Source organism: Cucurbita pepo, chromosome 10, assembly GCF_057944985.1.
Source record: "Cucurbita pepo subsp. pepo isolate OVF chromosome 10, ASM5794498v1, whole genome shotgun sequence".
Lineage (NCBI taxonomy): Eukaryota > Viridiplantae > Streptophyta > Magnoliopsida > Cucurbitales > Cucurbitaceae > Cucurbita > Cucurbita pepo.
The window spans coordinates 186305-200055 of NC_141807.1; the positions used below are offsets into that span (position 1 = coordinate 186305).

Below are 13751 nucleotides of genomic sequence, written 5' to 3' on the forward strand. Positions count from 1 at the left end.
AATATATTTAAAAGAAAAAAAAATATTTTAAGTTTCTGTTGAAATTGGATCAAATTTTTGGTAAAATTGTTTTTTTTTTTTTTTTTTTTTTCTCCCTATATAAACAAATGAAATGAAACCACCGCTAGTTGTGGGACACCATCACAGAACCTCTAAACCCCAAAAACCCCAATTGCTGCGAGCAGAGCCAACCCTTCTGCTTTGGTTCATATCATTGCGCCGCTCTCTCTCCCTCTCTTTCATCAATCTTCTTTCCTTCATGCTTTGTATGAGAATTTGAGATGAACGCTTTAAGGGCTCTGAGAATAGCCACGACGATTTCTTCTCGATCCCACCAGACTTTCCTCATAAATCCATTGTTTTCCCATCGATGTTACTCTGCCCAACCTGAGCAAGACGATCCGAATCACAACCCTACTTTCTCGGACACTGAAAATGCTCCGGATTCTGTATTCGATAGTTCGCAGTTCACTATTCCAAACATGGATTCGTGTACTAAAACTGAGTCTCACTCCCCTGCAGAATCCACTTGGGATAAAAAATACAGGGCAAGAGCCGACAAACTGATATTTGGGGAAGAATCCGAGGGAGTAAAATACAAGATAATGGAGGAGGAGGAGGAAAGGAGACGGAGAGTGCTTGCCAAGGCTCTGCTTGAGGCAGCGTTGGAAACTGCTGACGATCAGGAAGAAGATGACGAGAGAACGGTGAAGGAGGAGGACCAGAAGTCCCTGGCTGTTGGGATAATTGGAGCACCAAACGCTGGCAAGTCCGCGTTGACAAACTTTATGGTTCGTTCTTTAAGCTTTCACTCCTTTGGCCCGCACAACTGATCTAACTTTTATGACCAGTTCATTTTTCGTATGATTTTTTGAAACCTGTAGTCGCTTAGAGCATTCAAGAAGATTTTTTTTTTTTTTTTTTTTTTTTCAGATGCTCAGATGAACTAGTACTAAAACTGCTAATTTGATAAAACTTCGTTTTTTGCAAGATTGTCGGATTCGTGGAAAATTTTAGGGTTGTTATTCTTTCTTTCAAGCTTTGCATACTAAACCAATTATTGTCGTTCCCTGAACTGAAAAACTGCCTTTTTCCCTTTTTTAGTCTGAAATTTTTCGTTTCTTCATTTTTTAACTTTGCTTAATATAAAGGTGGTTATGTGGAAACAGTCAGCTTGTATTGACTATCACATAAGAGATTGTTTGAAGTGATCCTGTTATGTTTTTTTTTCTTTTGTGTAGGTGGGAACTAAAGTTGCTGCAGTTTCACGGAAGACAAATACCACTACTCACGAAGTCCTAGGAATAATGACCAAAGGAAATACCCAAATTGTATGTATCACATTTTTGTGAGGAAATGTTGCTTTGTTCTGTGATTTCTCATTACTAGATAGCTAATTTGGGCTTTTCTTGATTCGTTATGCCAATTCAGTGTTTCTTCGACACACCAGGGCTTATGTTAAAGAGTAAGGGACTTCCTTATAAAGATATGAAAGTGCGTGTGCAAAGTGCTTGGAGTTCAGTTCAACTTTATGATGTGTTGATAGTTATTTTTGACGTCCACAGACATCTTACAAGGTTAGTAGGAATTTCTCCTGGTCTCAAATGTTAAAATATAGGTTTCTCTAATAAGAGGCTTGATAACCATAGGCTTTACAAGTTTTCCTATTTTTCTTTTATTGTGCTAGTCTTGTGGTCAGCTCTAATGGTTTAGCAGTTATCTCTTGGATTTTCTATAGGCCTGATTCAAGGGTGGTAGGATTGATCAAACGAATGGGAGCTTCATCACAACCAAAGCAGAAGCGAATATTATGTATGAACAAAGTTGATTTAGTCGAAAACAAGAAAGACTTGTTAACAGTTGCAGAACAATTTAAAGATCTTCCCGGATATGAAAGGTATTATTGGTTCTTGTTTAGAATGTTGACTCGCTTAGAGGTTCTTGAGCATTTGTTTTCACTAACAGAACAAGCTCCGTATAGGTACTTCATGATCTCGGGGCTAAAGGGAGCTGGAGTAAAAGATCTTTCAAAATACTTAATAGAACAGGCATGTCTCCTATTTTGTCTCACTACTGTTATTCAGAGGAATATGTCTGTCGAGGATTTTTCACTTGATTAATAAATATTCCAAATGGTCTCAAAATCATCTTTGCTTGAAAGAGTTAATCTATAGGTTTAAATCCTATTTTAGTCCCTGGAATTTTGGATTTGTTCCATTTGGTTCTTAAACTTTCAAGAGGTATATTTTAGTTCTGAACTTTCAAGAATGTATATTTTGGTCTTGAACTTTCAATTTTGTTCCATTTTTATCCTTGTGCTTTTAAAATGTATATTTTAGTCTCTAAAAGGTTTTAAAAATAATTATTTTGGTCCTTATTTGTATTTCATTTTTAACAAAGTAACTATGTACTAACATGTTAATATGAGTGGGATTTCAAGCATATCAGATACAAGTCTTAGGCAAGTGAAAATTAGATGGAAAAATAATATAACATGGGCCGAAGTTGTTGTTTCTAAAATGTTTGTGAACTAAAATAAACATTATAAAAATTTAGGGACCAAAATATAAAAGTTCTAGAATCAACATAAATATTTTGGAAGTTTAGGGATTAAAATGGAACGAACGTTATAGTTTAGGGATCAAAATAGATTTACATTTGTCATTTGATGTTTTCACAAGTTTGATGATGATGCTAAGCTTATGATATGAGGAAAACTACAAAAGTTGCGCATGGGCTCTAGGGGCTGTTACAATCACACCTTCAAATTTTCAATTTGATTAATCAACACCCTAAACTTGTGGATTTTCGATTTAAATGCAACAATTTCTTAGGTATTAAAGGTGATTGGTCAAATTGAAACATTGAGGTTGTGAATGTTACAGCTCCTATAGTTTAAAGGTGGTTGTATCAATTTTTTTTCCCATCTTTTATTGCCATCAGCCAGCTAATTATTCTGTTCACTCAGCTTATACCTGCATCTAAACCTGGTTTCCCCCTCCCTTTTTAGGCAGTCAAAAGACCTTGGGATGAAGATCCATACACTATGAATGAAGAAATGATGAAGAACATATCACTTGAAGTTGTTCGGGAGCGGTTGTTAGACCATGTGCATCAGGTAGTCATTACTATTTTATTTTTATCTGGGCTGGCCAAGAAATTCTTTTTTATCCAAGAACTTTGCTTCTATTTTCAGGAAATTCCTTATGGAATCGAACATCGCCTGGTTGATTGGAAAGAATTTCGAGACGGTTCTCTTAGGATTGAGCAACACTTGATCACTAATAAACCAAGTCAGCGCAAAATTCTTGTGGGGAAAAATGGCTGTAAAATTGGGTAAGTTCTATCACTTCAATGTCTACTTTTGCAAACCAGTTGATATAAATTACTTCTATAATTCCATCATTAATTTTTAAGAAAGTTCTCATAGGACATAAGAGATAAGAGATCCCAATGTGAAGTCACTTTTGTTGTGTTTAGAATCACAATCGAATTTGTCTGAAATTTTTGTTTAAAAGTGTCAAATAAAATATTAAATTGGTTTTGAACGATTAAAAGCATGTTTGAAAGTGATTTTATTCAAAATCACTCTCCAGTATACCCCAATGATATTGTTTATTTTGATCTAACTGGAAACATATAATCTTCCATCTAATGAGCTTTGATCTTTTGTAATCTTCTTTGCATTTTGAATTGGGAGGATGTCTGTACTTCTCTCACTATTCCTCTACGTATTCAACTGAGTTTATACAACAATTCAATTTCGAGCATGGAAATTTAAGTCGTTCAATTTCACAATTTCAGGAGAATAGGTATTGAAGCAAATGAAGAGCTAAGGTCTATCTTCAAGAAACAAGTGCATCTCATCCTCCAAGTTAGACTTAAATGATGCATCTGCCTATCAGTTCCCCTTTGCACATATAGGAAATTGTTTGTCGGTTATCTTAGAATTGCAGATATCTTCCCCGCTATAATTTATAGTGGACGTGAAGATGAAGGCTTCAGAGCTTGGAAGCAGTTTATTCTTTTTAAAAGGGTGGAAATGCATTTTGATGAAGAGAAGAATTTGACATTGTGCATGAAGCCCATGAGAAGTGAGAGCGAGAATTAATAACTTTTCTGGAAGGTTATAGCTTTCGATCTATAATTCTAGTTTTGTTTTTCATAATTTTATTGAAAGAAGTTTATTTTTTTGGTCTTTATTACATTGCTGTAACTTTAAGCATAATGCCAAGGTGTTTCAGTTTCTAAATGACGAAAGGCATCTTCGCATTGGTACCCAACAACAAACTAGGATGAAATCTCGTCTATTTCTTTGGAAGATATTCTTGGAACTTTTGCAGCTCAAGGAGGGTTATTATTTGGTAGCAAGGATTCAAAATCCCAAGAATATAAGCCATGGCCATACATGTCTACGCAAACATGGAAATTCGAATCATGAAAATTGTCGGGAAATAGGACAAAGGCTTCGTCATAACACTGATTTAACGGTCATGAAGAGAACAGCAAGTAACAATGGGGTCATGCATCTGAGGACCATGTCTTTTGCCGTAATCTGGTAATGGTCAAGCCACCTACTCCAAAGCCATCCATTATAGCGTTTGCTGAAGGGAACTCAGCTCGTGATGTCAAACTACAAAAAATAAAGACCGGGAAGTTAGGAAGCGTGCATGTAGTCGTTACGTTACAACTAGAAATTGCAGATTATGTTGATTGCTAAAATCGACATTGACAGCAGTCTTTTTTTATCCAAGTCCAACTTGAGCAAAATGTTTCCTGCCAAGCCTTGACGCATGATGAGGAACAAAATTGACAAGTTATATCATCAAGGATTCTAGCTTTTAGACAAATGTAGTGCCACTATCTTGATATAAATCATAATGATTTGGTAAAGAGACTCGTCAAAAGTACAGCTTTTCATACGAAGCATGAAAGTGATTAGGTTACTTAAAGATAGAAAGACGAGTGCTCGGATCTGTCAACTATGGGTCCTTTCTATATTCAATCTATGGCTCAAGTCCAAAAATTTCAATTCTTGATGTTATCTTGACGCAGATAGATTCTTAACTTCATGCTATTAAGGAAGAGGAAGAGGAAGAGGAAGGAGAAAAGAGGATGACATTCAGGAAAGACCCTAAATGCTTCCACAGCTGTATTCCCGAGTCCTTGGGTTCCTACCTTGAACAAACTTCTGAGGTCCAATTTTTCTCCTGCTGAAAACTTGATTAATTCTAATAAAGCATGTATTAATACCTAATTTGTCCTATAAGACACTCTAAAAGTGCCTGCATACTAATCCCCGAGATGTAAACTTACAATAATCAGGGAGAAAAAAAAAGTGAAATCTAATTTGAGAATCTAGATTGGGGATTACCTGCTACGGAGCACAATACGCGGCATGCCTATTCGCTCAGCTCCATCAACCCCAGATTGGGTTCCTGCAATAAGGATGCAATTGGAAACAGGTATGTCCGCAAGTTCTGCTCCAGCACGCAATGCACATATGATCTTGTCCAAACTAAGAAAAATACACAATGATATTAACTAACGCACAAGATAATGCTTTCTGTAACCAACATATATAATATTAAACATTGTTGTCAGATAAACCAGCAATCCAATTATTTAAAATAAATTTCCAAGAATAGTGCATATATCACGACAGCTGCAATCATAGGATTCTTAGAATTTGAAAATAAACCACATAACCAAGCTTCTAAAAGCGTCCCATGAATACTACAAAGAAGATACATGTGCATTTTACGTGTAAGTTTATAAGATGAAAAAGCATGCACAATACATATTTTCGTGCAGAGGAAAAGTATGAGAAGGGTCTCCAAGAACCGCAACATATCTTTTTTTATAACCATAAGTCAATTGAACCATTGGTCCATTTCTATTACTTCTATTACAATTCCATTGTTTGCATTGTCTTCTAACATTCCTTAATAATCATTAGTGAGCATTTTGTACGACAGAAGGTGAAAGCAGCTATGAAACTAACCTAAAAAGGAGAGGATGAAAGGTTGGTCAATTTTACTTGGTAGCTTCCTCCCCATTTCATGAGACCAGGTACCAGTACTGGCAAGCTGTAAGAATACAGGACCTTCTCTCTTCTTAAACTCTATATGACTCCTCAAAAATTGGCCAACCAAGCTAAATTACAAATGAACTTCTCCAAGATTTTTTTTTTTTTTTTTTTTTTTTTTTTTTTTTTTTTTTTTTTTGTGTGTGTGTGTGTCTGTGGAAAGCAATTTGTGCAAGAACCGCAACACACACACACACACACAGTATCAAATGATTGATGGCCCTACATTTCATGGCGGTCAGCTGGCCATTAACATGAAAATTATAATAATTAACAACAATAACGATAACGATACAAAAATAAAAGCAAACCATAGTACACATTCACATCAACTTAATTTTAAAAACGGACTGACCTTTCAGATGAGGTAGTATTTATCTCGACACTCAACTTCAGCGCAGATGCAACTTTCTCGGCAATCCTTTGTTTCTCCGCAGAAGCTAACCCATCAAGCAAGAATACAGCCCTTCAGTATCCAACCTTCAATATTTAAATTTGGAGTGACAGAAAGCATGTCAACCAACATGGAAAAAGGACTACCTGCTTTCATTGCTTCCTTAGCTAGTTGCTCGTCCAAACCTGAATGCTTTGCTTGACCACGCACAACTTCACTGTATAAACTCTGTCTTGTCTCCTCATTCCCAACTATCTTTACTTTGGATATTCTCTCAGGTCCAAGCTTATTAATGATAGATCTAACAATTAAGAAACACATTGGAAATATTAGCTTTAACATTCATATTGTAAAATTAAAAGGAAAAAAAAAAAAACAAACAAACAAATTACAACACTGTGACAAACATTCTATAAATTGTGAGAAAATGACTTTTAATCCAACATTAAAAAAAAAAATGTTTTTAACTGTGGTATCTTTAACATTAACATGAATATACCTTGCAATTTCTTCTCCACTTTTGCTGTAGGCTGTGAGAATAATCACAGGTATTCCCTCGTCATATGCATTGTCAATGAAACTGCAGAAATGAAATGTAGCTCCATTTAATAAAGAAACAATCAAGAGATTGATTTGTAGATACACTTGGACAATTGACATGATATCAACTATTATTGCAAGTGTTATCTCATTCGAAGTGAAAAGCAGCAAGCAACAGGTTAACGTGTATAGCATGACATTAAGCAATATCTGAAACAGTGCCTGAAATTGTATCTTGCCTTACAAAGCTCCTAACATTTATAGATTGATAAACGACCGATGAGTTTCTAAGGAGAGTTAATTTTCCCACTTTTCATAACATTTCAAGGATAAAATCCTTACATTTCCTAGAATTTCATAAACCAATTTCATTTCATGATGATCTTGATCAGATTAAGCTATGCTTGCTAATATGCCTGCCTATTTTATTTCTATCTTCTGATGCTGCAGCCAACAAGTTTGAGGAGCTAACTAGGACTTCTTCAGAAAGATCCCAGTCTTGCATGTTGTGGTCATTTGAATAAAATGAGCATTAGAGAATCAGGCTTCTTCCATTTGGAAGTATATTGAAAATGGGAAGCCCATATAAAAAAGATTTAGACAAATCAGTAACTAAATGAGCATTATTGCTTCTGAACCATGGATCACATAGCCTGGCGTAACAGTATTTTCTTCCTCAAAAAAATAAAATAAAAACCAAATGAGCAAGAAAATCAAAACAATATAACATGATAACAGAAGTCAATTTCCCAACACGGCATCCAAACATCATAGGAAACCAATTTATTTCCACTCTAACAAGAAAGAGGCGTCCAAATTAGAATAGATGGACTAATTAAACAATATAGATGACGTAACAGGAATTCCCATGAACCATTCAACCAGGATTCAGTTAGGAGCACTTACTCTTCAACTCCAGGCCGTAAAGGCAAACTTTGTGAGACCATCAATTCATCTGATGCATTTTTCTGCCAATAATGGATCAAAAAAATGTTCCATCATATTTTTTAAAAAAAATTGTAGGAGAGAGAAAAAAAAAACATTGTTTTAGCATCAGTTTAAATTGTAATACTCACAAGAGGAATGCCATAACAAATGAATATAACGTATAACAAAAGAAGTATATTCTACAAAAAATAGTTGGAGATGGAGAGGGGCGGGTGGGGGCATGCATACAAACTTAAGCACCAGAAGATATCAACAAAGAATAAGACCTAGACGTGACTGGCTAATCCAGAAATCACTTGTTCTTCATTGTAAATAGACTCAATACATAGTAAGATTGTAAGCATTTGTATTCAACTCCAATCTCAACAAGATCCTAGATTCGTGTTTGAGATCACTAATTCAGGTCCTCCCTTCATAAGGAAAGATGCCTTTTTTTTTTTTGTGGATAAGTGGGAGTCAGAGCTTTGCTCCCCATTGCTCCCCACCCGCACCCACCCCTAGGTCCAAACCTGGGAAACACTTAATCAAATGCCTAGTGGCATGATAAAAGCCGATGATCGTAAGCTATGTCCTCCATCACGATCTCGAATGAAACTATCCATGGATAAGGGGTTTGTGGTATTAAGCTCATCCAAGGGTTCGAATTTGGGGGCAGAAAGATGTCATCTTAGGAAGTAGTTTAGAAAGGAATAAATACAAGATAGTTTTAGGAAAGGGATAGAGAGGACCTGTATATTTGGGAGTGAGTCAAGATTATCAAGGCTAGATGTTTGTTTTTTACAAAGAAGTTATTTAATTATCCAATTTTTCTTTATCATTTCATCCAATTAAAAGCTTTTGCCAAGAAATGCATGGATGTCGGAAATTGAAAGGATGGAAAATCCTCATCGCAAGCTTTGTTACTAATAACATTTCAATACAATTTAAGTTATTTCCAAAGACATGTCAAAGAAGGGAGACAAGATTAACCGAATGGTTAAACCCTTCTCTCGTGAGGAGAAGAGAAAACTTTAAGATATATAGGTAAATTTTACAGAACTCGAAGCTTCTGAATACAAGCAAATATCTGCAAGAAAAATAATGGTTATGCACTTCTCTTTGAATTAACTGCCTGAGGGAACCTACAATCAAGCGCCTAAGCAATAACTGCCAGATATCTCATGCATATATGGTCAACAGAAGTACCTTTTCTCGCAGAACACTTTTAATAAATGATTCCTTCTCATTTGTTGGTAGTGAAGTCGGCCAACCAATCTGTAATGAAGAAACACTTCGACTGACTGAAAAATGTATTTCATACCCAAGGAAAAAGAAGCAGTGACCAAAAATACTAGGTCAGAATCTCAAAACAAGAAAAGAAACTCACACGGTTAAAATACATAATTAGCATCCGTTCCTCATTAGCAGCATTCTTCCTGTGAAAGAAATTGAAAATATTTTCAATAATCTTGACTCACGATAGTGATAGAGCCTTAGCTTGATTATACTATGCCAAGTAGGGTTCTGGAACATGTTGATTTCTTCTTCTCAATGATCTTTTATTTCGTACTGTGAAGTGGCTGATAACCTTTTCTCTATTTTCCTTAATCGTCTATTTGAAGATGAGGAGAAACTTCTTTGGCTCAAACTTTATCAAAAGTTTTTGTGGTGGTTGGATAGAGACCTCAAATTGTTTGTAGAATTTTTTAATCTTTTATGGACACCCTCTTTGTTACAGCTTCTTGGTGTACGCTTTATAGAGTTTTGTAACGATTCTCCTCTAAATGATATTTTGACTAATTGGAGGGCTTTCATGTAACCTCCCGTGGCTCAAGGGTCACCTTTCCTCCCTTCTCCCTTATATATTTCATTGATCTACAAATACCTTGTTCCTTAATTTAACAAACATCCGAGAGGTCTGTATCTCTCCCACTAAACAAAGCTTAAAGTCCACCAACTTCAACATCGAATGGTCAGAAAAGCAAAGACGCCTAAATTTTGTTAAATTGAATAAATCAGACTGGAACTGTACAAAAAAAAGTGAATAAATTTTTAAGATGCTAAATTTATCATATATTCATTTTGAAAACAAATATGAGCATAATGGCATTCGTTCAAAATATAGGTAGATTAGATCGTATCAGCAAGAGCTAAACCTGACAAGGTCTGAATATACAGGATCAGTCCAATTTGCACAGTCAAGTCCAAGCTTCCGAAATGCTGTCAGCACAAAGTTAGATAATGATCATCCAAAACACATAAATCAAAATTAACTATAGAATTTAGATTTGTTAATGAAGAAGTAGGAAAAGATTAGCACCCTCATTGAAAGCTTGGCGATTAGTTGAGCGATATGCATCCACAAGGACTCTGGAAGGAAGGGAAAAAAAGAGTTAAAGGGAAGAAACTCCAAACCTGCCTGACTCAGGAAACATTACAAAATTGGAGAGCATAAAATATTGATTGTTTATTAGGTCAAATCACCAAGACAATATTGTCCAACGACCCAAACTCAAATCAATGCAGCCTATTGCCTCCCTGGCAACATTGCGTTCACACTATGCTTCTTTTCTTTTTTTTTTTTTCCTTTTTTTTTAACTTCTTTTCTCAAAATTTTGTCTTTCTTTCTCTGGTTTTATCAAATATCCGCAGAAGCTTTTACGAGCAACACAATCATCACAACTCATAAGGAACTTAGTACGTATTCAAAGATGTAAAGCAAAAAGTTAGTCATCCAGAGATATGGTTTGAAAGGGAAAGACCTTCTTGGTCTACTTTAACAGCTGGACATGGACAAGGGCCCGTTTGAAGTGATTGGTAGGTTGAAGGGAACAAGGCCACAGTCTAAGATGAGTGATCCGGTACTTGTTTCCTCTTGGTGAAAGCTTATAAGATCTGGTTGTTCATCTTTCATATTTAGTTATTTTCACCGATGTGAAGGGGCGAGGGGTAGTTAAAACTGCCAGTTAATCCTAACGTAGTCCAATCATTTTTCAGGTCTGAATCAGATTCTTTCTCTTTCCTAAAAATAATAATAATTATTATAAATAAATAAATAAATCAGAGATATTTCCCACTTTGTGATTCTTTAACATTTATGTACTGTTTATGATGGTTAACGTTGCCTCTATTGATGCAAGTATTTGCCTGGAAATGAATTCTATCATCTTTTCTTTCGTTTAGATCTACAAATGAGGGAAGACAACCAAAACTGCCAGTTTCCATACTTGGGCCGTTCGAAAGATCGTAGGTCCAATAATTAAGAGTACTGTCTACCGATTTTCTGACGGTGTCCTATAATGGCCTAAAATTTTCTTGATTCAACATACCAACAAGATAAAAGATGAGCTTGGTTAGGCACGTGATAAAACTAAAGAACGTAAAGAATTTAAACTGCAAAAAGTAAACACATTGATTTAGAAATCTAAAGGCACATTGGTCGGGCAAAAACGGTGGAATAAATCGTCGTAATTCAAGCATCTGATAGACTTGATCTAAACGGCGTCCACCGGAAGAGCGTTTGTGCAGGCAGATAAAAAATAATAATGGTAATATTAGAGATGACACCATAAAGCTAACAAAGCAGTTTCGTGAACTTAAAACAGAAGTCGAACTGAGAAAGACAAGTGTTACGGCGTCAATACGTTCTTGAAATTAAACACTAGCTAGGTATTTGTGTAATACTTGTCCATAAAGAGAAGAAGCGTATTCGGATAAGCAAAACAATTCGAACCAGCAATAATGAGTAAAGAGATTGAATGCATGGAATTAAAAGAACAATTGTAGGAAATCACCCTTCAACTTCGAGAAGAACCGCGAGTTCTTGGGATGAGTAGTTGTTAGAACGGCTGGTAGTGCTGGGAGCAACTGGTGTCCTGATTCGTAAACTCTTCCCAATGGAGCTAACGCTTCTCGAGAAAACAGAGAGATGTGGAGAAGACGGATGGAATCTGGTTGTTGGCAGATTAAGTGCGGCATGGGAGTAGAAGCAATTGCAAGATGTGGTTCTTTTGATAGGATGAGTATAGAGCGTGGAGCAGGAGGTTATTTCCATGGCGGTTGTTGAAGGATTTAGACCACAGCTCCAATGACCTCCTCCCGCTGATTTCACCACTGTGTTCCCCCTTCGCTAAAAAGATCCGTCCACATCCGCAACTGAAGTTATCGGAAATAAACAAATATGCTGAAAATATCTTTGACCTCTGTTGTTTACTTTGAACCAATTTTGGCTATATATTGTTTAAAAAATTGTACTTATTTTATCACTATTAATTATTTTAAAACAATAATCTTATGATGTATTCCATCTTCGTAAAGTAACTATAATTTAGTTTATGATAAGTTTAATCGCTATTTGTATAAATTTGTAAAGGTTGAGGTGGTAAATTTTAATATATCATTTATTTATTTATTTTTACAAATTAATATATATAATTAAAAAAAAAATAGCATTTAAATTAATTATTGATTTCTATATTTGTAACGTCTGGGGTAATTTTGGATTTAAGGAACATACTAGAAAGGAAAATAAAAAAAAAGCCCAATAGAAATCTCGGCCCAAAAACGTAACTTGTGACCCGATCATACGAAAATTTACCCAAAGGCTCCATTGTTTGCCTTAGCCTATGTGGGGTTGATGCCGATGTTAATTTTTCAATCTCGTGCGACCTTAGCTAGTGAAGTTCTTAGTTAATCCAATTCGACCTCCTTCCACCTTGTATACGAGAGAAATGAGATACATAAGGCTATCCTTCATATAATTACTTTATTTTGAAGTAGTGAAGGTAACCTTTTACGCCTTAGGTCATCCATCTCGTGCATTGACGAGATGTGACCGATGCATTTACTCCCAACTTACTCTTCAATTTACATATGTAATTATTTTATTTAAATATTAATTATATATCTTATAATATGAACTAAATCGCTCCACGTTTTAAACCACGTGGACTAAATTGTTTCAAACTAACTTTTATAAACTAAATTATTATTTTTTTGTATACAGCAAATGGACACATAGAGTAGTACACGTCTGTTATTGTCGAACTATGTTATTGTCACATAAACTAATTATTATTTTTATACAATCTTAGTGTCTAACACCTAAGTTGTTGTGTTGTGTGTGTTGTGGTGGGTAGTTGGTTATTTGTTATTTATAAGACAGATATTTACATGGTTGAATTGTCCCGATCATAAGAATGATTCACTCGAAAAAAAATAATTACACTTTTTTAACATGTATTTGGTGGCGTACCTAGCAAATATTATTTTTTATACATAACATGTGAAGTCTATTTGTAAATGATGAAAGTAGCAACTGTATATCAACTGAATATTTGGCTAAAATTTTACATTCTCTACGATGTTAAATCACTCGTATCAAATTTATAATCAAGTTGGTAGGTTATAATATATTATGTTAACTCTGCATTGTTCAACGAGTTTTTCGAGAGGTGACTTCTTTTGCTTGCTTGTTACACGAGTTATCTTCCAAAAGAGGTGAATTAATCTTCTCCATCCAAGATCGGTTATAGAGACCCCATATACTAAAGACAAGAAAAATTTGCACTAGAAGTGGTCAGAAATGCAGCCCAGTCTCCAGAGGGATACAATGGGGAAGATAGCTTTTGATATTTAATACACTGTCGAAATATATTTTAAAATCTCACTCCTAACCTCTTATGTGTAGCTTCAAAACGATGCTCATTTACATAGACGTTTATGGATAAAAAAACCAGAGTTACCATCACGTATCGACGTGCAACCATAATCTCGTATAAGTTAGAAACAAGTGAAACCTTT

At 35.3% G+C, this 13751-nt stretch overlaps 2 protein-coding genes across 5 annotated transcripts; one reads left to right on the forward strand and one right to left on the reverse strand.

Moving 5' to 3' along the window:
• Window positions 1-113: 113 nt before the first annotated feature.
• Window positions 114-4202, forward strand: LOC111803609 (GTP-binding family protein). Its single transcript, XM_087127411.1, has 8 exons — window positions 114-791; window positions 1242-1331; window positions 1432-1577; window positions 1739-1897; window positions 1982-2052; window positions 3015-3118; window positions 3197-3336; window positions 3805-4202. Exons 1-8 carry the CDS (start codon window positions 282-284, stop codon window positions 3887-3889), a joined length of 1305 nt encoding a protein of 434 aa, XP_086983537.1. The 5' UTR covers window positions 114-281; the 3' UTR covers window positions 3890-4202.
• An 89-nt stretch (window positions 4203-4291) lies between these two features.
• Window positions 4292-12153, reverse strand: LOC111803610 (Haloacid dehalogenase-like hydrolase (HAD) superfamily protein). Of its 4 annotated transcripts, none has more exons than XM_023688102.2 (11): window positions 11744-12148; window positions 10270-10319; window positions 10106-10169; window positions 9337-9385; window positions 9156-9224; window positions 7929-7990; window positions 6982-7062; window positions 6629-6783; window positions 6444-6528; window positions 5375-5518; window positions 4292-4633 (listed from the first exon to the last, which is right to left on the reverse strand). In XM_023688102.2, exons 1-11 carry the CDS (start codon window positions 12001-12003, stop codon window positions 4522-4524), a joined length of 1131 nt encoding a protein of 376 aa, XP_023543870.2. In that variant the 5' UTR covers window positions 12004-12148; the 3' UTR covers window positions 4292-4521. The 4 variants fall into 4 exon arrangements, with proteins under 4 accessions (XP_023543870.2, XP_086983538.1, XP_086983539.1 ...); XM_087127413.1 differs by lacking the exon at window positions 4292-4633 and adding an exon at window positions 6005-6089 and having other exon boundaries at window positions 5381-5518; window positions 11744-12153; XM_087127412.1 differs by lacking the exon at window positions 4292-4633 and having other exon boundaries at window positions 5371-5518; window positions 11744-12151.
• Window positions 12154-13751: the final 1598 nt, after the last annotated feature.

Bases quoted from the DNA above. Each gene is read 5' to 3' on its own strand.
- LOC111803609 (XM_087127411.1), top strand. From the start codon at position 282: ATGAACGCTTTAAGGGCTCTGAGAATAGCCACGACGATTTCTTCTCGA. The intron at 1,898-1,981 runs GTATTATTGGTT...AGCTCCGTATAG, and splicing joins GATCTTCCCGGATATGAAAG to GTACTTCATGATCTCGGGGC. The intron at 3,119-3,196 runs GTAGTCATTACT...TTCTATTTTCAG, and splicing joins TGTTAGACCATGTGCATCAG to GAAATTCCTTATGGAATCGA.
- LOC111803610 (XM_023688102.2), bottom strand. From the start codon at position 12,003: ATGGAAATAACCTCCTGCTCCACGCTCTATACTCATCCTATCAAAAGA. The intron at 6,784-6,981 runs GTATATTCATGT...CTTAATTGTTAG, and splicing joins AGTGGAGAAGAAATTGCAAG to ATCTATCATTAATAAGCTTG. The intron at 5,519-6,443 runs GTCAGTCCGTTT...TATTTTTCTTAG, and splicing joins AATACTACCTCATCTGAAAG to TTTGGACAAGATCATATGTG.